Source organism: Balaenoptera borealis (genome assembly GCF_965194805.1).
Source record: "Balaenoptera borealis genome assembly, chromosome: 7".
NCBI classification, from domain to species: Eukaryota; Metazoa; Chordata; class Mammalia; order Artiodactyla; family Balaenopteridae; genus Balaenoptera; species Balaenoptera borealis.
Window position 1 is genome coordinate 88,900,406 of NC_138864.1, and position 26,033 is coordinate 88,926,438.

At 43.1% G+C, this 26,033-nt stretch overlaps 1 protein-coding gene and 1 long non-coding RNA gene across 12 annotated transcripts in view; one reads left to right on the forward strand and one right to left on the reverse strand.

Moving 5' to 3' along the window:
• Nucleotides 1–26,033, reverse strand: part of ELMO1 (engulfment and cell motility 1) — a 552,023-nt gene that overhangs the window by 35,522 nt on the left and 490,468 nt on the right. For all 11 annotated transcript variants that reach the window (XM_082399508.1, XM_082399510.1, XM_082399509.1 and 8 more), the window contains one exon: nt 8,493–8,656. In XM_082399508.1, coding sequence (XP_082255634.1) covers nt 8,493–8,656 — 164 coding nt within the window. The remainder of the gene's footprint in view (nt 1–8,492; nt 8,657–26,033) is intronic.
• Nucleotides 1–26,033, forward strand: part of LOC309632251 — a 60,865-nt gene that overhangs the window by 28,174 nt on the left and 6,658 nt on the right. The gene's annotated exons all lie outside the window — the stretch shown is intronic.

Below are 26,033 nucleotides of genomic sequence, written 5' to 3' on the forward strand. Positions count from 1 at the left end.
AACAACCCGATACTCCCGAGTGGGTGCTTTAGAGAATCATTTATTAAGCATCAGTGGAAATGGTTACCTATTCTAATAACACTATAGGTTCTCTGACATTTACAGATACCCACAAGAGCAGCAATCACTTCAGTGACGTTTTTCTAGACCAAGGTCTCCCGAGAAATTTCTTCTCTTGTTTTACAAGGCCACAGATATAAATTTACGCAAAAATTCACTCAGCTCTGCTGAGACAATGAATCTCCAGTCATATTCTCCCCGCCTACAGCAGATAAACTCCTAGACTGCATTTGTGATCTGACCAAACAGGAATATTGGACAACCACACGATAACTATTCCACAGCAAACACAGTATCGGGCAAAGTATAGGACCACATTTTGCTTTGGATTCTGTCACTTACAGCTGGGAACAACACATCGACCCAGATTGTAGCCCACAGAGATTGGGATAATGAGAGGAGAAATTAAGGATTATTTGCATCTTGTCTCAGGCTAATACGATGTAATTTAGGTTTAGATGTACTATGCTGTAAAGATATGATAATAGAGTGCGATGGGTTTTAAATATTTTATTTCAAGAGCAGAGATTTTTTATCATGTGAAATTTTATGTAGTGCCCTAGCATTTGAGTCTAGTAAAGCTAGAGTTGTTCTACTTGAGGATGTATAGAGAGACCCAGAGTCCAGCCCTCAGAGCAGTGTTGAAAGCACTGACCCAAACTCAGAAGGCTAGGACTTCAGTCTAGGCTCTGCCCATGATTGGCATTTCAGGTAGCTCCTGTAAGTCTCAGTTTCCTCATCTGTAAAATGGGAATAAGAATTTTTCCTGTCCCAAAGGAGACAGTGTGAGTGTAAGTTAGCTGTAAGCATTGGGCAGGAATGCAAGGTGTTACTGAATTTTCTTTGATAATATTCTCTTCTTTCCTCAAGCCAAACATTCCTCGTGCCCATATTACACTGCAGTCAAGGCTCACATTTTCGTCAGCTTCAGCCTTAACTCTGGGCTTGCTCTGGATTGCAGGCAATCTGTCTTCACATGGTGTTCTGTTTCCAGGTGCAGAAGGCCCAGACACTTGGTAAGTGTGTGCTATGAGCCAGGTAGTGTACTATGCAATTTTAGCTCATTTAACACCCCTTCCCTCTTCCCCACGAAAAAAATGCCAACTTTTGGGAACAGTTATTAATATCATCATTCCCATCTCACAGATGGGAAAGAGTTTACAGAGGTGAAGCCCTGAATAGGGGTACCAACTCAAGTGTTTCTTGTGCAAACTGCGTCTATTTACCCATGAGAAAAAAAAAAAAAAGAAAAGAATAAAAAGTGATATAAAAGGATCTGGCTATCTAACAAGGTATTCTAGAAAGCTGTTAATACATATTTTGGACTTAAATGGCCTCAAATGCCCTGTCATTTGATACTGTTCCAACTGACTATTTATAAAGCCTAATGTGAAGATTCAGCCCCAGAGGTACAGCTTGGTGCATTTGCTTTACTTGCATTTGCTTTTCCAGTGTGGGTCTCACAGGGTCTCATCTCAGGCTTTCAGATAACTAAAACTATCTATTATCAGCGTTCAGCTTTTGTAGAATGGACTCGCAAATTGCAGCTTTGATGAACCCTGCTCCGAATGGAGAAGGTGGGGAATTGCCAGGGCAGTTGCACACAACAATAAATCACCACTCCTGGCTTCCGAGTTGGGGTGACAGGGAAATCATGGGAGAGAGAATCATGGGAATTTCATCAAGTCTTAGGTTAGAGATGTGTCTTTAAGTAATAGTTTTACTAGGCTAGAGTTTAGTTATTAAAATGGTGATGAAGACGCAGAGACAAGGACCAAAAGGAGGAAATAACTGAAAGAACTTGATGATTCATGATTTTCAGTGTAAGACCCAGATGTGCTCATCATGACACACTCCATTATGAACCATCTTCGGAGACAGACTATCAGAATAAGTGGATCTGCTGCTACAAGGGTTACCTCTTCTTGCTATGAACCCCAAAGGACTCCAAAACATGATTAGGCAATGCAGGAAATGGAACAGATTTTTTTTTCCCCCCTAAGTTATATCCTCTTCTTTCCCTGCAAATGGACTCAGTAGTTACCGAACTCACTCATATTAGGAAAACATATGTAATCCCTATATGGTGTCTCTGTGAATGAGATATGACCTGTGGGGTAATCCAGGTAATAACCATGGGCTGGAATTGGGTTTTGAAATTCTCAGCTTGGGGCTCATGAGGTCAAGGTCATGGGTTCACTGGCTTTGCTTTGATAAATATTCCCCGAATTCTATCTAAAAGCCCTGTAAATAAATAAAAGGAGGAAGATTAAAGGAGGGAGAATAAATGAGTGTGTGAAGAGCAGTTCAAATTCTAACACTTTTTCCGGAAGAGAATCCCAAGTCCAGGCCCAATGAGGCCAGTGCCATGTGCAGAGGGCAGACAGCGCCACTAGACTAGTGAGACTCTTCCTGGACCTGGGGTCTGCCCTGCTGAGCTGCCATCTGGTGTTCATCTAGAACAGAGGTTGGCAAACTTTTTCTGTAAAAGGCCAGATGGTAAATGTTCCAGACTTTGTGGGTCATACACTCTGTTGCAACTACTCAGCTCTGCCATGGTAGAGTGAAAGCAGTTGACAGCATGTGAACAAAGGAGCGTGGCTGTGTTCCAATAAAACTCTATTTACGAAAACGGATAGTGGGTCAGTTTTGGCCTAAGAGCTATAGTTTGCCAATCCCTGATCTACAAGGGCTCTGGGGAGACTTTGGGCTGAGTAACAGTGTCTATTTCATAGAAATTGATCTGTTTCTGTCTTACTACAGGGTCCCCAAGGTCATTCCTTGCACCTCTTCTGGTCTTTATATTTCAGACTCATGACTTTAAACACCAACTTTCTGCTGACTACGTCCAAATTTATAATTCTAACCTAGACCTCTTGGCCAAACTCCAAACTCATCAATCTAGCTGTCTATTTGGATATCTCGCAGATGCCTCAAACTTGATAGGTCCAAAACTGAACTCTTGATCCCCTTGTCCAAGCCTGCTCCACTCACTCTGTCCTTTAGTTGTTCAGGCCCAAAATCTGAGTTCATCCTTCTCTTATACCCTGCATCTAATTGATCAGTAAATACCTTTGCTTCTTATCTTCAAAATCTATATAATCTATGATAGAGACTCTAATCACTTCTCATCACCTCTTGCTTGGATTATTGAAATAACTTCCTCACTGATCTCTCTGCTTCCAAACTTGCCTCCATGGAGTCTATTCCCCAGACAACAGCAAGAGAGATCATTAAAAACCCAAGTCAGAGCACACCAGCCCCCTGCGCCAATGGTTCCCCAACAAGGCCCCACAAATTCAGGCTCCTGGCTACCCTTCTGGCCTCGCCTCCTATTGCTTGTGCTGCTCTAACCACACTTGCCTCCTTGTTACTAATTGAGTGCCCAGACCTACTCTGACCTCAGGGCCTTTGCACTGGTGATCGTCTCTGCTGGAAATCGTTTCTCCCACATACACACATAGCCTGCTCCCTTAGTCCTTTACACATCTTTACTCAAATGTCACCATGCCAACTAGAGAGATCTACTCTTGCCACTTTATTTAAAATCGCAAACTCTCCATTTCCCTTATTCTGCTTTTTATTTCCTGTATCCTCTTTTGGAAAAAGGTTTTATTTTATTGAAGTACAGTTGATTTACAATGTTGTGCTAATTTCTGCTGTACATTAAAGTGATTCCGTTGTATATATTCTTTTTCATATTCTTTTCCATTATGGTTTATTACGGGATATTGAATATAGTTCCCTGTGCTATACAATAGGACCTTGTTGTTTATCCATTCTATATGTCATAGTTTGCATCTGTTAAAAATATGGAACACTTCACGCATCCTTGCACAGGGGCCATTCCAATCTTCTCTGTATTATTCCAGTTTTAGTATATGTGCTGCTGAAGTGAGCATTCCTGTATCCTCTTTTAACATGCTACAATCTTATTTACCATGTTTATCATCTATTTCTCCCCATTTAAATATAATCACTACAAGGGTGATAATTGTATCTGTTCTCTTCACTGCTGAATTATCAACACACAGAACAGTACCTGGCAAGTGGCAGGCACTTGATAAGTATTTGTCAAGTGCACTGAACACTGGCTTCAGATACGAGAGCCGTGAGCAAAGCTTGTGGCCAATCTTTAGCAAGGATGCAGGTTTGCAGGATAGGCATTAGCCTTATTTCTGGCTCTATTTGCTTTTACCTTTTCTTTCTCATCTACTTTTACTGTACATTCTGAGATAAGATGAGGTATAAACAAATACATTCGCAGTGTCAGTTTTACCATTTACATATTGACACGGTGACACTTGTTAAGTTCTGGTTATCAGCTCATAATAAGGGTGATCATTTCTCTGAGTGGATGTTATGTGCGGGGCATATGCTAAGGGCTTTTCATGCACTACTTCATTGAGTCCTCCTAACAACCCAACGATGTGGACACTTTTATCATCTTCACTTTTAGACGTAAGAAAAACAGGTTTAGAATAGGTGACAGAACTTGACTAAAGAGCCACATTTGCAAATGATGGCCTTGGAATCTGGTCCTAGGTCTGTTAGCTCCTGGGTCTGGATTTTCCACATTTTGCTTCTCTGCTTCCCTGGTGTTTATCCCTACAGCTCCCCTTCCCCCAACATCATGGCAAATGACCTATTTTGGGACTATTCAAACTTTTTATATCCATTAACTCAGATTAATTTTGTGGATGGACTTATCCTTCCCATAAAGTCACACTAAGTAGAAAATAATAAATACCTCCTTCTGAAATAATTAGTCAAGAGCTAATAAGAAATAAGAGTTTCTTCAACCCACTGAATACACAGTCTCCCAAAATATTTGGTCACTTGGAGTTTGCATTTTCCTTCTCAGGAAATATAAACATTTTATAAAAACAAGACACATGCCCAAGGGATCTTCGTGGCACTGAGATTTGCCTCCGTGCTGCGTGCAGCAGCCAGGTGACGGGGAGAGGGCGGCCAGCAGGGTTCTGCACCAGCAGTCAAGCCCCTGCCAAGCCACTGTCCTTGTCTGCAAAATGAAAAGCTTGAACTGGATGACCTTAAAGATGCTTTTCAGTTCTAAAATTTGAATTTCCTAACCCCCAAGCTTGGGTTAGATGCGTTTCCTGTGTGCTCTAGTGACAACCTACCCGCCTGTGCTTCCTCCCACCTGGCACTGAGCACGGTCCCTGATAACCCCTCCAAACCCCAGCTTTAAAGTCTGGCACAGGGACAGCCAAGTGTCTCTGGTTCTCCGCCTGTCCCAGCACCTCAGGCTGGGCCTGGCAGGTAGGAGTCACTCAATACACATTTGTTAAGTGAATGAATAAATGAATGACTGAAGACAATCGTACATGGTCTATGCCTTTTCTTTCTTGACTTGGGCTTATCCTATAAGCCACTGTGACAGCATTTGGACTTCATTTAACCCCACAGTGAGCTCCTGTCTAGCAGATCATTCTAACAGACAGAGCATCGCTGGAGAAGAAGCTGGAGGCTGGTACCCTCCTGCCTGTTTTAAGGGCTCTGGGATAATGACCAGGCTGGTTCATGGCCTCCCCCGTGAAATGCTGTAGCTCTGACAAGTCTTTATGCCTTTACTGCAACTATACCCAGAGCTCCGGTGGACCGTGGTGCTTTTCAGTCCCGTGGCCGAGTGATGATGCCAAAGTTACGTATAACAGGAGATTTCCTTAATATTTCCATTGCTTCTCTCTAAATAGTAAGCGTTAAGTAAGAGTTTCTTATAATAAAGGGAAAAGAGACTTCAGAAAGTCACAGGCAGAGCCTTGGGAAGTAAAGTTATGAAGCCAAAGCAGGAGCAAAGTTTTCATACTTGACAAGCAGTTAACAGTCCTACTTGGAAAAAAGTCATGGTCAAACATTAATTTAGAGTCACTTGGCCTTAACTTAAGTGGCCCCTCAAGTCTCCCTTTAGGTTTTAAGAATTGTTGTCAAAAGTAAAATAAAATCTCCTTGTGTTCACACATCTGCTGAAACAGACATTATGATATCCAGCATTTCAGTACTGTAGGCCCTGGGATGGGGCAAGGCGCCACTGTCCCTCCTTGCAAGACAGAAACTGCATCAGGTATCACCTTACATTGGTCAGAATGGCCATCATCAAAAAATCTACAAATAATAAATGCTGGAGAGGGTGTGGAGAAAAGGGAACCCTCCTACACTGTTAGTGGGAATGTAAATTGGTGCAGCCACTATGGAGAACAGTATGGAGGTTCTGTAAAAAATTTAAAAATAGAGCTACCATATAATCCTGCAATCCCACTCCTGGGCATATATCCGGAGAAAACCATAATTTGAAAAGATACATGCACCCCAGTGTTTACTGCAGCACTGTTTACAATAGCCAGGACATGGAAGCAACCTAAATGCCATCAACGGAGGCGTGGATAAAGAAGATGTGGTATATACATACCATGGAATACTACTCAGCCATAAACAAAATGAAATAATACCATTTGCAGCAACATGGATGGACCTAGAGGTTATCATGCTAAGTGAAGCTAGCCAAACAGAGAAAGACAAACATCTTATGAAATCACTTATATGTGGAATCTAAAAAGAAATGAATGATATAAGTGAACTTATGTACAAAATAGAAATAGACCCACAGACATAGAAAACAAACTTGTGGTTACCAAGGGGGAAGGGGAGGGATAAATTAGGAGTTTGGGATTAACATACACACACTGCTATGTATGAAACAGATAACCAGCAAGGACCTACTGTATAGCACAGGGAACTATACTCAATATTCTGTAGTAACCTATAAGGGAAAAGAATCTGAAAAAGTATCTATCTACCTATCTGAAACTGAATCACTTTGCTGTACACCTGAAACTAACACAACATTGCAAATCAACTATACTTCAGTAAAAAGATTTAAAAAAAGAAAGAAACTGCATCTCGGAGGAGTCATTTATTCGAAGTTCTTTCTGCTTGGTATATGGGGCTGTTAACTTCTAGTTGAGGACCAAAGCAAAACCCCAGCTCTGCCTCTCATGAGAGCTGCCTGCTGCCCAGTGTGGGTATAGTTTAATGCAGATGCGAGCCGAAGACCCTGAGGAAGCATTTCCCCTCCCCTGTTGCCTAACTTCATCCCCACTAAAGCCTGCAGTTCTGCTCTGCAGCTTCTAATGGTGCTTCTTAAGGCTTGAAAATAAACACAAAGTAGACACTGTAGCTTGGCTATGGTTTTTTCCTGTGCACTTTTTAAAACTTCATCTTAGTCTTGCACTTGGCAAAGGAGCTCTGGTAGGGTAGATGAAGAATTAGCTAAGGGATCAGTGGGCTGGAGTTCAAGTCCTGGTTCGTCCACTTGTCAACAAGGTCCTCCCTTCTCTAGACTATATCCTGGTCCTCAAATGGGAATGAGATTGGCCTACCTCACACAGCTGTGAGGAAATGAAATAGCATGAGGAGGTGCTTTGCAAATTGCCAATCATTAAACATGTCAAATATACGAAAGCAAGAAACAGAAAGGGGGAAGAAAGAAAAAGAATTAAAGAGAAAGGTTTAAGATGAACTTCATGACACCTATGATGTAAGATGGCTTCATCGAAAGCTCAGAAGAAGCTGTGTCCAGTCTTCCGAGGGAACAATAAGAATAAATGTCAAACACTTTCCTTACCCCCAACCCTGTTTCCTATTCCCTTCCCTATAAATTATAAAGGTAACAGCGCTGACCTAGCTCTTAGAAAAGAACAAGGGAAGATAAAGAGGCCAATACTAAGAAAGATAAACCAAACAAAATAGTCCAAAACAGTGTTCACGTTCAAGGTTCAGAACATCTTAAAGATGGAGATTCACGAAATTACACAACCATTGCAAGTGCATCTGATACAAAGTCCTATAAAAAGGGGTCCCCTGATTCTCCACCTTAGGCCTGTGGGTTGATAGTCACAAGAGCCATATGAGACGTTCTGACTCAAAGCAGAGCCAACGGGGCAGGGAGAAAGTGGGTCTCTCTCTTCCTCTCAAGCTGGCTCTCCCTCCCTCCTACTCATGATACTTCAATGTTCATATTGCTTTAATTATTGGTAGGTCTCACTTTGGCTGGGGCAGAACATCTTGCCACTCAAGGGTACCTACATAGAATATAGCTTCATGGGCAAAACAAAATTGTCCCAAGTATTACAAAAGGTTTCAAACTTTTCAGCTGCAAATTCTTAGAGGACTTGTCAGTAACTGGGTCACTTCTCGGTTTAGATTCTCTTGTCAGCACCTGTCTCCATCTCCTCCTAGCCCACCCCTGCCCAGCGTTTCTCAAGGAGTTGCTGAGACTTCAGGATATGAGTAGAGCTCTTTTGTTGGCCTTCCATAAAGAGCTCACAATACAGCCCAGCTGCGTGATAAGCTTTCACTCTAGAAATGGTGCGTCACAGCCTTTGAGAAGGGAGAGGTCAGGGGTAACTTACAAAATCGGGCGAGACTGGAAATCTTCCTGGTTCATCCTCTCAGACTGGCGGATTTTCAGGATCTCGGTGTAGCTCAGGTTCTGCAGTTTGCTCTTGAACTGGTCCAGGGAGCTAGGCTTGGTTGTAAGAGCTCTCATAACCTGCTCCTTCACCACCTGCATTACCTGTGAGATTAAAGGAAGACCATAATTTTCCTGGGGATTGACCTTACCCATTCAGAAAAGTCTTCCACAGATAATGGTTCCCTACTCACTGATCCCTTTAGTTTGCACTCTCAGCCCTAACTTCAAGAGTGCTTTTCCAAAGAGTCAACTACCATGATGTACAGCTTCTATTTTCTCCTGTACCGCTGGAACCGCAAGGAAGGAGGTGGATTGACTAACTATGAAATGGGGGGGGGGGACCGCGGGAGACTTGGGGTGGGAGGATATATGCATATTCATTTGCTTGATATAGTATGTGACTGTAAACAATGCAAATCAAGAACGAAAGAAGTCCAAGCAACAACTAGAAGTCTGCATAATCATTATTTTTTTCCAGGAGAAAATCGCTGAGACACAATTAACTGTGGAAGTTTGGTTGGCACCGGTTCAAGTGAATGTGAATAATACCCACACCCGCCCCTCCTGGATTGCTTTCCCCATGTAGTTAAGGCCTGAGTGTTCACACAAATGATGTATTTGGAAATGTGCATGTGGTATTGCCTCTTTGAGCCAGGCACTAAAAAAAGAGGTCTACTGAATTAGAATAGACATATCCCATTGGAAACCTCAAGAAAGAAGAATATGGTAATTTTCTGCTTTAGGACAGGTCCAGCCCACAAGGAGGCAATTAACCATTGCCTCTATTAATGTGGATTCATCTTCATCAGAATATCTAGGGCAGGAAAAGACCAGAAAACACACAGAGGCATCCAAGAGACTGTAATCTTGCTGCTTCTTTTTTTAATTCTACATTACAGATGACAACAATTGTTACCCTTGATAACGTACCTACTATGTGCCAGATACTATGGAAGGTGCTTTATATGTATTCTTTCTCTTAAGCTACTCAAATCCATGAGGTAGATATTATCATCTTTTACATTTCCATATGAAGAAACTGAAGCTTCGAAACCTTATGTTAACTAGTTCAAAATCATACAGCTGATTGGTAGGTGGGTGAGCTGAGATTTGAACTTAGGACTGTAAACACTGTATTTTACTGCCCCCCATACCACCATTTTTGGGTCGTTTGCAATTTACAAATAAGAAAAAATCACAAACGTGCCTCAATTATGTGCTAGGTTCTGTGCCAGGCACTTTGCTGTTCATCACCTCATTTAATCCTCTTTCCAATACAGTAGTGTAGGTGCTTTTAAACACTATTTTAAAGATAAGAAAAATGGACTCAGTACTCTGTGGGAAAAGGATCTGAAAAAGAATAGATATATGACTATGCATAACTATATCACTTTGCTGTACACCTGAAACCAACACAACACTGTAAATCAACTATACTCCAATATAAAATAAAAATTTTTTTAAAAAGGTAAGAAAATGGAGACTGAGAAGGATTGAGAACGTGTCCAAGGTCACAGATATCTAGTTGAATTCTAAGATACCCGTATGGTGGACAGAGCATACATTGGGTGTTGAACAGCCCTGGGGTACCTCTCCTGTCACTATAAATGTGATCTCAGTATGCTCCTATGGCTTCTAATCAGTTGTTCATTCAACAATTCATGCATGGTGGATACTTCAGTAATTGTTCACTGACTAGTCCCACCAAAATGCCACTTTTATGAAATGTTATTGTAATAGAAGTAACAGTTTTACAGCATGGAAAAAACTGTGGCAATCCAGAACTTTCAAACCTGCCTGATGGCCAGGTGATGGGAAAAATCTCACTACCTTGGGACATATTAGACAGCTGAAATATCCTCCAAACATGGGACAGCCCCTTGCACTTGCTGAGCTCTGTTTAATGGTGCTGCCCCCTCTCTGATGGTGCAGGTTGCTTTCTCCAAGTGTATGTCTCTCCTATAGCTGTCCTATCATGTGAGGACCTGTCCAGTGATCTGCTGGGGTCTAGAGACATCGGGAGGCTGAACAAGAAAGTCAGTCCTCCTTGGTAGCAAAACCCAATATGCCTTCAGAAAAACCTGAGCATCAGGGGAACCCATAAGCCCATGAGTTCCCTCAGCTCAGGGATGCCCGATATCCTCACTCTTTAGTCATCTGCATACACATTGCTTGCAGTGTCCTCGTGCAACCAGGAATCCCACGTCAACCTCGTTTTCCTTTAGTCAACTGAACATGGCTGAACCGAGGGTAAGACGAGTCATAGGTGGCTGCGAGACAAACAGGTCTATCTATTTTCAAGTGATATCAACCCTCATTTTTCCTTATATGCTTCTGACCTTTAGGAATCCATGTCCACAGTAAGAATACCCTCTACTAGGTAACCTATTTGCATTTTCATAGGGGCTATCTGGGAAGCAATATTTTATCACAAGAAATAAATCTAATGGCAGGAATGTCGGGAAACTTCAGACGAAACAGTGAAGGATAACAGATCTGTATCATCCACTTACGGATCTGCTTTATCCAGTAGGCACCACTATTCTCAGAGGACCTGTGTGCCATGCTTGCCCTGTGAAGAAGAGGTTGCTGGTGACAACAGTGATATAAAGGCATGAAGGCAACTGTCTTCCAGACCACTGACTCGTGGGAGTTTCTAGGGCCATGGCTGGGTTGCTCTCTTCAGTATAACTCAACTGGTTATTAGCTTACTATAAATCAGACTGTACTGATAGAAGCTATTAACAAAAATTTGCTTGAGAAGCATTATTTGTGACGTCAACACAGCAAACGTTGCTGAGTGCTTACCATGTGTCTATACTGGGTGGACAGTATAAGGGACATTAAGGCCCTTGCCTTAATGTGAATGAAAAGGCCTAATAAGAGAGCCAGGAGGGACAAAGATCATGACAGCAGAAGTGTGGACGCGACAGAGCAGGTGGACTGATGAACACTGCTGGCAGGGGGGGAAGGTATTTCAGAGAAGAAGACATCACATGGATTTTGCAGAAAGAATGGCTGTTCAGTGGTATGGAAACAGGTAAATAATATGGAAATGACCACATCTTAGCCACTTGGAACCTGGGCTGTATCTGAATTGGAACCAGTTACATAAACATTGTTTCATGCCCCCAGCATAACAGCAGAGAGGTAAATTTCCAGTTGACCCTCCACCTGATCTGCTTCTTTATTTACTCAGGCAAAATACTAAATTTCCAGTTAACCTTCCACCTGATCTGCTTCTTTATTTACTCAGGCAAAATGCTAAATTTGGAATGCTTCACAAATTTTGAAATTGTTACCATCTCATATCATGCAGTATAAATGGTGGCTAAATTTGGTCCAGGCTGAATTATAACACTTTGCAGTTTCATGTGAGGGGCACCACAGGAGCTGCCCCTTTCCTCGTTTAGAGAAACTCTGAGTTGATCCAAGGAGGTAACCGTCATCTCCTAATGTTATTTGACCTTCTGGTGGGAGGTAAGACATGTAAGAGAGACAAAGATATAGCCATTTGAATGCCAAAAATGAAGAAGGGATTTTAAAATAGAATCAGGTTAATGCTGAGAAAGTTTTAGAGCTATCTCCACTTCCCTTGTTTTGTAGATAAGAAGACAGAAGCCCAGAGGGCCGGGTGATTCCCCTTCTTCATGTGTTTCTTAAGGGGTGTCAGAGATGACAGTCACCAGACTACATGTGACTAGACACAATGATCATGCTAGTAAGTGGGCATGTGACATGAACTGACCAATCAGCATCCTTCGCCAGACTTTCCTGACTTGACTTGAGGCAGAGCTGAAGCATGCTCTTTTCCCCTCAAACTGAGACCTGTAAGACTGTCCCTTAATATTCGGGAAAGTGGAAGATGATGAGACCAATGCCAGTAGAATCAGACAGAAGAAAGTTTGTGTGTGCGTGTGTATGTGTGTGTGTGTGTGTGTGAAAGAATGTGTTAATAACGGTGATGCCATATTCAACCACAAAGTCAGTTCAACCCTGACGTTTGCTGGTTTGGTTACGTAAGCTTTTTTCTTTTCTTAAAATGGTTTGCATGGGATTCTTGTCACTTTCAACCAAAGATCTCAACAAATATATGCACTGAAGTATGCAGGAGTACCAGCTTATGGGGCTGAGGTTGCCCAGATTGGAGAAAAAATAGGAGAAGGAAGCTGGATAGAAACAACAAAGCTGCTTTGATAAGAAATAACTTAAAAAATCATCTTCATTTATATGCTCATGGTTGTACCTTTGCATGGAAATGATGATAATCCCCTATGTAAGTATGGGAAACTTTGCAGCTCCTACTTGTATCTTATGCTTAAAATCCAGTTAGTGTTCCATTTCTCTAGCTTAAGACTTCGATCCCTGGTAGATGTAACTAAGCATCCGTAAGTGGAACAATCCTTTAAATCCCCAGCAATCACTTACACTTCAATTTGAAGAAAATATAGCCCATTTCCTAAGAGTAGGTTGATAAGGGAGACGAGGTCTAGAGGGCCCTGGCCCTAGGGAAAGGGATGCAAGTGGTAAGTATACAGCATAAAACAGCAGCCAAAGACTGGTTTTGCCTACTTCACAGTTTTGCTTGGCACTGGCCACTGACCATTGTTCTATGGTCACTCCGTGTGCCAAGCACAGTGACCGCCACGAGAGATGTCATTGTTTTTTTAAGAAGGGACAAAATAGTCAGATAGGTCAAATAGTCTTCTATTCCTTTGCAAAGGAGCTTCTACAAGGATTAGAATTGATGGCATAAAGTCTCTGTTAATGCCCTATGTGTGCAATTTAAATCAAGACACAACCACCATCCTTAACTCTGTCCTCTTTGGAAATTATCAGACCTTTAATCACTGTTTGAAAAACCCACAGATGGTGCTGCAGAGGCATCAGCAAATCAATGAACTTAAAACTTCTTAATTACAACATGTGCTTTGCTTAATTACAACATGTGCTTTGCTACAGTATGTTTTCAAAGAAAACATACTCTTAGAATCTGAATTTGGTATTGACATTACTTAATCAAGGCCTGAACCGTGCCTGCGGTCTGAGCCATGTGTTTCTGGAATCTTCCCAGCACATGTTTGCTGTAATAATGTCACATGTTAAATACAAAAGAAGTGGGAGGTCTCACAAGACACTTGTACTTCAAATGGAGAAAACCTTTTGGCTCCTTGGAGTGGATTAAAGGTGTAAGTGCTGGGGGTTCCTGAATAGAATCGAGCATGCTGTTGGTCTAACTGTACGCTCTGGTTTCACTGTTGTTAACTGCAATGTGCTCCTGATCCAATGAGCCTCCATCACCTCTTTGACCCTGCCTTTAGAGCCACACCTTTATCCAGTATCATTCATCCATTCATTCAACAACTGTTTTTGAGCACCTACAGTGTACAAGGCCCTGTGAGTGAGCGCTTGTGCTGCATGAACTCCCGGTCTGGGAGAGTGAAAGACATGCACGTACTTGCCTCCCCCAAGAGAGGAAGTGATGTCACAGTGGAGCAAGGGCAAGGTGTTTATCCCCCAAATACTCACTGAGCCCCTCTCAAGGGCCAGCGGGCTGAGGGTACAGCACGGGGACTTTGGCTGGGGCTTAAGGAGAAGCAAGATGTGGACACAAAGAGGTGCAGGGAAGGAGCCAGTCTTGGTGGGAGAAACAGCATGAGCCAAGGCTCGGAAGGAGGAGAGTACAGCTCTGGGTGGGGAAGAGTGGCTGGTGGTTTTGTTTAGTTGGACAAATGAGGTGGGGCTGCAAGGTAAGGCTGGGCAGAGGGTGGATGGCTTTGCTGGTCAAGATGAAAACCGTGGATTGTTTCTTCTGTTACTAATGATAAATTACCAGAGGATATGGGAGGTATGATGGGATTCAATAACATAAAGTATGTTGGGACACATACAAAGGACTCTTTATTCCTGGTCCAGCTGGGGAAAGGAGGGATGTCAGCAAAGTCTACATGGTTGAGATAAAATTGTCACTGGGACTTGAAGGATGAATGGGAGTTATGAGGTGAAGGAAGAGGAAAGGGGAATCCAGGCAGAGGGGCCGGCAAGAGCAAAGGCAGAAAGTAGGCAGTGCATGACTCAGGTATTAAAGAAAATATGCTTTTGGAGTCCACGTTGGTAGTTTTCAGCAAACAGTTGGGTACTGGTTTCAGGATAGTTTCACAGCCTTTAGAGCTCAGCACACACGATTTCGAAGCCAGGCTGCAGACTTCCTCAAGACACTCAATCCCTCCAAGACTCATTTGCATCATCTATAAACTGGGAGAACGAATCATTTGGGATTTATCAGGTTATTGTTAATGAGACGAAGCCTAACATCCTTTAAGGTACATTGTAGATACCTTACATATCTACATTGTACATACTAGAATCACAACAAATGTGAGTGCTCTTGCCTTCTGATAATGAAATTATGTCAGAGCTTTCTCCTATAAAAATATTCCCAGGCCACATCTGTATCACCTGGGAACTTGCTAGAAATGCAACTTCTCGGCCCACCCCAGACCCACTGAATGAGAAACTCTAGGAGTGGGCCCAGGAATCAGTGTTTCAACAGCTGCTCCGGGTGATTCCGATGCACCCTCAAGTGTAAGAACCTCTGATCTCAGCAGACATCCAGCACCACTTCTGAGCCTTCAGTATGGCCTCTGTAGCAATTCTTGTCATATCACTGTAAAGCAGTTAAGTTAGTGATTGGTGTACCTTTCACCCCATCTAGATTGTAAATCCCTGGAGAGGAGGCACCGTTTCTTATTTGTATTGTGGCCCACGGTACTTAGCAAGTATCTTCCAGACTGTAATGATTCATATGTTCAATATCAAAGATTCTCAGGCTCCTACCTTTCATCTGTAGAATTAAACAAATGCATCCTTAACAGAACTGTAAGACTGTTACCAGGGTTTTCAAAGAGCACTTTTATACAGCCTAAAGAATAACGTCTGTGGCTTTGAGATGGTGTCGTAGGGTTCCAGAGGTCATTCTCGGCTTCCTTCCAGAGCTGAGCTGGAAGGGGCTGATCTGAAGCCGAGTGGAGGGTTTCTGAAGAAGCCACAGCAGTATACCACAAAAGGAGGGTCAGCGCTTACAAAAAAGTGCAATTTCCCCAATCCGTGGTGTCCATTAAATGGATTTATCTTCATAATGGCGAGAAAAGGCTGTCTTGGAGAAGACAGATGCCAACGCAGTCCAGCTTTAAAGTGACTCATGGGGGACAGTTCTCATCGCTGGGCTTCAGGACTGGACCAGTTTTATTCCCAAGAATGTTCTTTACACAAAACAAAATGACAGAAGGCTCACAAGGACCAAGAGATTGGAGGGAGCCTGCCTGAAGAAGGGTCTTGGGGAAGGAAGACCCCAAGTACTCATGTGTAGGCAGGACACCTTCCTGGAGACTGGGATCACTTTGGGGGCTGCTCTCCAAGGTTAGAACATGGGGAGAAGTGGCCTTGCCCAGAAAAAGTTCGAGAAGTTAGGGTACAAACTGGTGACTTACCTGGCAGGGACAATTATTGACCCAGATGTAGGCTGTCGATTTTCCCCTCCACCCTCCAGAGGTCTTTAAAATTAGGACAACTGGAAACTAAAGATGGTTTTTCTTTGTCGTTTTGCCACGGCTGGGGAGTGGACTGCCTAAGCCAGTCCACGCAAACGAGGGTTTTTGCTGAGTAGTGTCAAGTGTATTAAATGAAGGAAAGAGAAAAATAAAAATGCTTTCTGTGCCCAGGGAGCAGCATTTAAATTTTCTGTATTTATTTTGGGGCAGTTTGGCATGGAGCAGAGGTTGGCAAACTTCTCTTAAGGGCCAGATAATAAATATTTTAGGCTTTGTGGACCATATAGTGTCTGTAGTCACTAATCAGCTCTGCTGTGGTGCCGTGAGAGTGGCCACAGATAATAAGTAATGATGAGCGTGGCTGTGTCCCAGTGAAACCTGATTTGACAAGACAGGTGGTGGGCTGGGCTGGGGCTGCAGGTGGTGGTTTACCAAGCCCTGGTATGGAAAAAAAATGCCTGGTTTTAGAGTCAGGCAGCGCTCATTTCCAAGTCTGCCTCGGTCACACACTTAGCTTGGCAAATTGCTCCAGCTTCTCTGAATCTGTTTCCTTGTCTATAAAGCGGAGGTGAATATCTTTAGTTAGGATTAGAAGATGCACAGCATTGACCTCAATACATTATACCCATCATTATGAGGCTTCCTGTGAATCACAGTCCTAAAGACGGCTTCTCCAAAGGAAAAAAATCTTCCTTGCAGCGTGCAAACAACCTCATGACCACCCGGGGGGTTCCTAACATGTGCGGGGCAATTCAAGATTATATTTACATTGCATTGAATAGAATTGATTCAGACAGATTAAAGAGTTGGTTTTTTAAACAGTATTCTCAACTCTCCCCCTGAATGGTTTCAGGGGTTGGAAGATACTTTGGCCCACCTTTGCTTCCTCCTGCCATACCTCCCAATGGGGTTTGACCAGTGCAGTACCCTGCTGATGGGTCAGGCTCTCCAGGGCCCCTTGGGGTCGGCTTAATGTAAATGAACAGAAACTGTTTGGAAATCACAGAGGGTCAGCTCAGCTGGTGTGCAACCTCCAGCTCATCCTCGATTTCATCGTATGTCCTCAATTATACCAGATGAATTTGAAATCGTTTGTTCATTAATAAAGGCAAAAAAGTGCCTCTGCACTTCACAGAGGATGTGATCTAATCCTGGCATGCAGTAATCATAAGAATCAGCAAGCTATTTAACTTCTCCTTGTCTCTGTTGCTCTCCAGTGGGTCTTAACAGCCCTCTGAGCTCTAAGCTCCTGTGGGCATCCCTCTGAGGGATTGACAATGACCTAATTCTGGGCCAAAGGCCAGTGCTGTGTGTGACACGGGCAGTGAGGTAACCGTGACTGTTCCTCTCTAAGATGGCATTTCCGAACCCAGCAAGGGCTGGTTAAACCCATACTAGGCTTGTTATGCATCACGTTAAAAGCCAAGATTTGTACCCAAGAGCTGAGAATAAGAACAGTTCGCTGTAGACTGGGACTGTCCATTGGTTTCACTTCTCCCAAGTTAGAGTCTGGAATGCAAACTGCTTATAGCCAAGGCTGGTTCTCGGGACGCCACGTATCTGTACTGTGCCCGTAATGCAACTCTGGGTTACATTATGTCTTTGGTGAGTGATGAAAAACTAGGTAGCAATGATCAAAATAATGGAACCACCTGGGCTTAGGAACCTGAATGTTCATGAAAGTTGGGAACTTTGCTCTGAGGATTATAGTTTTCAGGAGTGGTGTGATGTTCACTCGCCTCTTGAATATCTGTCCCTTCCTCTACTTCACGTCATTCTCACTGACTCGTCCCTGGACCCCTGCCCCATTACCTGTCCAGGTTTACCCAACAACCTCTGACTTCAACTTTACCCCTTCCAGCCCCTCCTCATAGAGGCCAGATTATTTCCCAAATGCAAATCTGATCACATCATTTGCTTGGTTCAGCACTGCCTGCGGGTGAAGACCAGCTCCTCTAGTGTGACCACACGGGCCCTCGTGGTTACCTTCCACTCCCACCCCAGCAACCGATGCCTCCTACTTGGAACCACCCTTCAGACCCCATGAGCTAGCCGCACTGAGAGGATCTCCGTGCCTCGAGCTTCACCCCGTGCCTTTACCTGTGCTCTTCCTTCCACCTGTGACTAATGCCCTCCTTTCTAATACTTGCTCATTCTTCAATTCTAGAAATCCATTTCTGACCTGCAGCCCTCCCCCTAAAGGCAATGTAGGACCACATATTCTCCCATCATAGGACTGTTCCATAATGTCATGGGCTGTTTCCTTGGTTACTCTTGCACATCCAGAGTCTGCATGATCCGATCACATAGTAATGGACAAAATGTCTGTTTAATTTATGACTGATGGACTCGACAAATGATTAAAAGAAAGAAATAGCCTCAAAATCAGTAATTCCCAACCCTCAGTCTACAACAAAATTTAAAACGTACCTTTGCCTGGCCTCACCCCCCAGAGATTCTGATTCATCTGGTCTGGAATGGGTTCCAGACACCGGTCATGCTCTACAAAGCCGCCCAGGGGGTACTAATGTGCAGCTGGGGTTGAGGGCTACTGGTCTAAATGAGGAGGCATAAGAAGGTAGGAAGGAGCTGTGATGGTTGCCATTCCTAGGAAAAGAGAAAGGGACATGCGACCTTCCCTCAGAAATGTCAATGTAACTTACAGATGAGGAGCCCAGACCTCAGCTTGTTACTGCCCTCAGTTCCCCCAAGGGGTGGCCTTCAGGTACCAGCTACAGTGGGGACAAGATGAGTGCTCTCACCCGGGAAGTCACAGAGATGGTCAGGAGAGAGTGTCTGCTCTGAGCATGCTTGGGCAGGGCTCTTAGAAGCCACCTCCACTCGGTGGGCTGCTTCTCACTGAGGCAGCCACAGCCACTGTGGCGCGAGCATCTGCCTACCTGGCTCAGGTGCCACTTAAGGGCTTGCTTTAGCAAGGGCAGCCGCCGTCTCCCCAATAAACCCACAATCCCCTGGGCAGCAATCAGCATCAGTGTTTCCGGATACAGGGCAGTAGCCCGAGTGCCAACCCTGAGCGGGCAAGCTGGTGGTTAGCAATGTCCAGAGGGGCCTGGGGAACCTGACGGAGGACTGTTATTAGAGAGAGTATAGAAGATGACTTTTCAGACTCACCCGGAGAGCACAGCAGATGGCACCGGAGCAGTTAGAAAGGGAGCTAGCTGCTTGGTACTGCTGTTTGCTTGCTGAGAACGTCCCCTGGTTTTAGCTACAAATAAAGTAGGAATCAGATGGCGGGGGTAGTGATGCTTAGGCAGCTTCAAGCATCCTGAGAATCTGATCATAATCCAAACTGAGAGCTCTGAGGGCTTTGCCATTAGTCCCGCAAATAACTCATTATACAATGCCTGACCTGCGAGTCCGCGCAGGTGCTAACTGGGTGATTTCACATTCCAAAGTCTAAGACACTAAGAGGTGCCCTCCTCCTCACAAGAAGGCATTTTAATTTAAGGTTTCAGGCATGTTTATAGCCAGTAAAAAGAATAAACCTTTCAACCAGCAATTAGTCTTAAAATCAATTAGTGCTGGGTTTGTTGAAGAACAATGGATATGGAAGAAACATCCTTCTCACTTTCTTCAGCATTCACAGGAAGCCAGTTCAAAAGATGAAACAGAAAAGGTGAGGTTTGGGATCACTGCCTTCCCTCTGTGTCCTGCCATTGAGGGGAGAGAGATCAAGAGGCAAACAGTCGTGTGACCAAGCTTCCCTTCCCCACTGAAATGGGGAGTCAAATTAATACGACAATCAGGCTAGATTTGCAGGTTAGCTAACTGAAGGCTTTGTTGGACAGCAGGAAGCTATTTTCACCAGTGTCTGAGGATGCTGGCCTCAGGCAAGCAAAGTGCACACCAATCATATTAGTGGGTGGCATTTAATCCACAGCTTTGAATAAACAACATGTCAAGTAAGTCAGTCAAAATATGGGACCATGAATGGTGAGGAAGGCAGAAACCAAAGGGGCTGGTTTTCTGGCAAAGAAGGTTGAAATACTCTCTTCCAATAGGTTTGGGGGAAAATGGCTACAAATTTTTAATTATTCTGCTACTGTTGGTTTTCTAACGCTCGTTTACCAAACTTAGCCATACTTTGTCAAGCTCAAGTGTTGAAAGCAAAGACTTAGGCAAATCTTCTGAAAGTTACAAAGAATGACCTTCCCAACGGGCCAGTCTCCCAAACCAGAGTTGCTACCGAGGTGCTGTGCTCTACGGTACCCTGGCTGACCATGGTGGGGGGTAGGGGCTGGACTGCCTCTCCTAGGAGCTCCCCAAAAGCAGGGGAGGAATTTTATTGAAGAAGTAACTGAGCCTGAAAGGAGTTTTCTTCTTTAAGTTCCACAATGATGATGCCCAAATACACGGTACTAAATGATAAGCAATTTCCTAGGTCTGTTCATGGATAAATGGCATCCACAGATACCCTTTAAACATTATGGGCTGTTTACCAACAAATCTGAGATCCATTCACTGCCTTTCTTCACTCATTCATGGGTAAGGTGTGAAGAAAAGCAGTGAACGGTGACCGTCCGCTCATGTGCTGAGATTCCCCCGTGTGTCTCAACCTCTGTGGACGGTGGGATTTTACCCAATTCATCTCTGTGTGTCCAGCATCCAGTACGAGTTTCAAAAATATTCGCAGAGTGAATGAATGAGCTAAACGGAAAATGGACAGAAAAAATATCAGATAAATCAGCCCCAAACTATTCTAAAATTAGTCACCATTAAGAAATAAATGCATTGCCTGCTGTCTCACATGGAGGTGAATCCTGAAGCCTCACACATTTGGCTCTCCCAGCATACTTTGCATAAGCTGTTAAATAGCGACAAATGAAAGGGGACAATCTGCCCCTCTGGAAGGGAGATTTAATAAACTTTTCGTAAGCAGACTGCTCAGGCAAGACCACAGGGGATACGGGGTGGCAAAGGCAAGGTCTGGCTTCTATAAAGCAGCTCTGCCACCAGGCAAGGCTCCTGAACTCAGAGGACATAGGAATCACTGCTTTGGCAAGTCACTCTAGAAGGACTGTGGCACCAAAACGCAAGTGTTGGTGGATGGGCCTCAGCAGATACACCGGGCAGGGGGGATGGCCATGCAGCGGGACTTAAATTAAGCAGAGCCCACTGGTCTAAACTCTGACATACGGGGAAGGAACGTTCCTGCCACACTTGTCCAAATACTTTTTCCCTTTCAGTATGCATCAAATTAAGAGTGTAATATTTTTTTTCCCACCCAGTAGTCTTACTTCATAAAAAAGTAATTATAAACTTTAAAATTATGAAATATTTCAAACAGAAAATAATACAGCAGATAATCATCCACCATGGCAATTTTATTTATGTCAACATTTTGCCATATTTATTTTAGATGTCTTTTTTAAAGGTACAAAATGCCATAGGTGTCATCCTTTCCTCATTCTACTCTTGCCAGAGATATACTCTTTCTGTAGATATTTTTATAATTCTACATATGCCTTATCCATAAATAACATGTAGTATTTTCTTGTGTTTTTACAGTTTTAAAATGGTATATCGAATGTTTGTTTCTATAGTTTACAGTGTGATATTATAAGTGGACCATTCTTTGTTGAGAAATTTAGAACACTATGGTATGCTTTTTAATTTCCAAATAGATTCAGCTGAATCATCAACAAACACCTTAAGAGTAAATATGTTTTATTTTCTAAATTTTCTCTAATAAGTTGTCAGTTCTGGGTATGGCATTAGAAGCTTTAGAAGTACAGTTGACCGTTGAACAACATGGGTTTGAACCCTGTGGATCCACTTATTCGTGGATTCTTTTCAATAGTAAATACAGCAGCACTACATGATTCGGAGTTGGTTGAATCCTTAGATGTGGAGCCACGGATATGAAGGAACTGCCCAAACTATATGTTATATGTGGATTTTTGACTGTGCAGAGGGTTGGCGTCCTAACTCCCATGTAGTTCAAGGGTCAGCTGTATATATTCAGTCCTGTATTAGCTCAGCTAACATTTGTCAGGCATCTAATACATGCTAATCACTGGCTGAAGTGCTGGCAACACAAAAACCAGATCCAATGCTCACTCTTGCAGAACTCAAAGGCAGTTAGTGGGAGGTAGGTGTGTAAACAAATAACAGTGGCCCTCAATAAGTGCTATTATGGGTATGAGTTACCAATATAATTTGGGGGCAGGGAAAGCAAAGTGATGATTTAGCACACCACTGGTTTTTGCGCATACAAACATATTTCTATTCTTGCCCGATCGCTTCAAGGACTGCACTTCTCAGAGTGTACTGAAATTATGTATTTACTACTGGTTTCCCCATAGGACCCTGAGTCCTTTGAAGGAAGAGACTATACCTCATTCTTCTTTTTATCACTAGTGGATTTTAAAATTTCTCATACCTGGGAAATTTCCCCCTCAGTCAAGTAAACCGAAGGTCAATTTGACTGTATTTCTGAGTTACATGTTTAAAAAAGACAATTTCTGGCCCGTCTTTGTGAAGACTGGGGTCAAATCTGTGCGATGGTTTTAAGCAGAGGGAAAGAGAGTGTTTATAACAGTAGCAATGATAGATTAACTCTGGTTAACACATTACTGTACCAACATCCTGCTGTATTTCTCCCAGATGGTTGTAAACTGTGACATCTCATAAATTCCCAGGCCTTTTCTTTTCTGTGGCTGGTTATTACACAGTCCCAGGGCAGAAGAGCACTTCCCAAACTAAAGTAATTGTGAGCCATCTTTAAAGGAGAACCTATCAACCACCATGGCCACAAAGCTCAGACAATTAAAACAGCCCAAAGTGCCCTGATTCTGCAAAATCCTTAGTCATTTGGTGGTTTGGAGCTAATGCACCCAAGGAAGATCTGAAATGGTTTTTGTGTTTTTTCCACTCAATACCTCTTCCTTGCTGCTCATTCACTATATCTCTCTCAGCTGGATGAAGGCAGCTATTGCCACAGTTTCCAGAAATCCACTGGGTCTGCCATGCTTTCACCTGAATGTGATTCCCCCCCTTACTGATGGGTCCTTTGGAGGAAACAGCATAGATGGCAATTATATGGCATATATACCATCATTCTTCTCTCCCAGGACAATGGCAGACATGACTAATCTATCATGGCACTTTTTTTCCTGCTGAACCAGGACTCTGTCTGCAGGCAGTCCCTACCAATCAATTGAATTTGGTATTCACAAGAGCACCCACCCATCATCTCTGAAGCAACTGATGTTGGTCAGCAATAGTTAACCTTATCTAACACATTTAACTGTTCAATAACTTTGGATTAGACTTTCTTAAAAGTCCCAATGCCCCAGACCAAATTTTTTCAGGGCCTGAAATTATGTTCAGTTTTATGTCCTTGTGAAAGTTGTTCAGCCCAATAGCTAAACAGTATTTCTATCTCACTTACCATCTTGGCAATTGAAGCCAACACTAACACCTTTGGAAATGGTGTACTGTCCAGGGAAAGGACTTAGTCATGGGCCTAAGAACAGTGCCAAACACTCAGGAGGGCCTGACACGTTTGTTGAGTGGATAAAATAGTGGGAAGACATGGGTTTCCTTGTTCAAACTGTAGGCCTTCTGATGTTGAACATAATCGCCTTTTCCCTTCTTTTCAAATTTCAATTAGCATGAACATCTGACAGGTGAAAGCTAGAGTCCAAGAATTTTCTGGGGATTAGGGGGGAGGAAGATGATATCTGTTTTGCCCAGTGGTGTCTGCTGATGGGATAAGCAGAATCACTGTCTCCTAAAGGAATGCTTGAGGACCTGCAGGAGCCAAAGATTTTAGGAGCAAAAGGGGACAAGTGTCACTGAAGATGGTACAGAAGATGATAGTCCTTTGGAACCAAACTTGAAACCTGGTGACTTCAATTAATTGGTAGCCATCCATTTTTCTGTGCAGGTTGGAAACCATGGGCTGGTATGCACAGGTGCACAAGGATTGATGAGATGCTGAAAGAGCCATGACACAGAAAATGTTACAAAGTGTTTATCGGTATTTGTCCAAACTTCTTTTTCTGAGATCTCAGATTGTCAAAGTGACTTCTTCTGTTTTATCTGCTTTGAGTATAAGAAATGAAAAGTCCTTGCTCTCAAGGCATTAAGTATTGCCCAATAACTTTTCCCAAACCAATAACTATATTGTCTAAAAGTGGAGGTGAGGCTTCTAGGACATCTCAGGAAGGATCATGGAAGTTACAGAAAAATTCAGCCCTGGCAAGAAATAAATGAATGGATGACTAAGTGAATAAAAGAGGCAAACAAATAAATGGGAGTGAGTTAGAACTGAAGAGTAAGTGCGTCTCTCCACAATACTATCTGCTGTGCCCCTCCTTCTGCATAAGGTACTGTACTAGCCAGTGGGAAATGGGGGTGAGGCAGGCAGAGAGATACAGGACTCAGCACATACAAGAAATTATATATAACTTCACAATTCTACAACTTGTGATTGGGTAGAACTATAGAGGTCAGGTTACAGCATATGCCAAGGTAGAATTAAGTGACTTACTCAAAATCACACACTAGACAGTGGCACAGTAGCGATTTGAGCCCAAAGCTCCTGACTCCTACCTGGCAGGCGAGACCACTTCCAGCTGGGGTGGTTAGGAAGCATTGTATGAACAAGGCAGGTTCTGGGTGGGGTCCTGCAGGATGGGTATGATTTAGATCTAAAAAGAGAAGTGAGGGGAATGGGCTTTCGAAGCCAATAGAAAGGCAGTTGCTCAAGATCACTTTGGCTTTAGTGAAAGGAAAACAGCAAGCCCTGGAGTCAGGCAGAACTGGGTTTGATTCTTGGCTCTCTCACTTTTACCATCTATGTGTCCTGGAGCAAATTTCTGAACCTCCCTAAACCTCAGATCCCCAGTAAACTGGAGATTACAGTGTAGACCTTGCAGTGTGGTGTAAGGATTAAAGGAATGTTTGTTGAGCAGCTTCTATGAGACTAGACATACATGATGGTTATTGTTTATTCTTATTCACTTAGGGAGAGGGGTAGGAAGTAAGCTGTGAGGGACAGGTCAGGATCAAACTATGGGTGCCTGTAGCTGCCAAGTAGAAGAATCTGAACTCTATCTTGCAGGAAGTGATGAAAAATTAAGATCTTTGAGCAGAGGAACAAAGTCATAAAGTCAAACATTAATAACTAAACCAGGATACCTAGTGCCTACCTGGCTTTGCATTTTTCTTCTTATCCTGTCTCCTGTGTAACTTTGGGCTCATCCTCTCATCTCTGTATTTTCTCCCACAAAGTGGATTTGGGCATCCTTGTAACTTTTGAATTGAGCTTTTTGGATGGGCTAGTGAAAAAATGCCCTCTAAAAAGGGGTTTATTTATCTTTTGGAAATAAATATTCCTAAAGTCTCGGGCCAGGAGTTGCCAATGGAACTTCAGAGATGCTTTCTGTCAGTAATAGGGAGAGAAGGTCCATTCTGGAAAGGATAAAAGAAGGTGCTGTGCCCAGTTTTGGGATACCACTAAAAGGCCAGCATTCTAATCAGCACTGAGACATTTTCTCTATAACTTCAAGATCAATGTAACTCTTCCTTATTGTCCCACCTAAAGGACAGAAAGAGGCAAAGAGGAGAAATCTTGAGTAAAGAAATGGATGTCAAACCAACATGGTACAACAGGTGAATGAAATGAGAAGGAAAAATAAGGTACAAAGGCAAGAAAAACACTACCCTTAAAACTTTGTGTGTGTGTGTGTGTGTGTGTGTGTGTGTGTGTGTGTGTAAAGTTCATTTGGTAAAGAAAACGTAAAGCTATAGATGCTTGTTCTTTGGCATAAGATCTTCAAAAGGAACATCTCAAGATACTTACTGATACAAGTGCCTTTTGTCTGAAGGTGTGGCTGGGAAGCAGGTAGGGTCCATAAGCAAGTTTATAAATGGTGAGACCCAAAGCACAGAAAAATGAC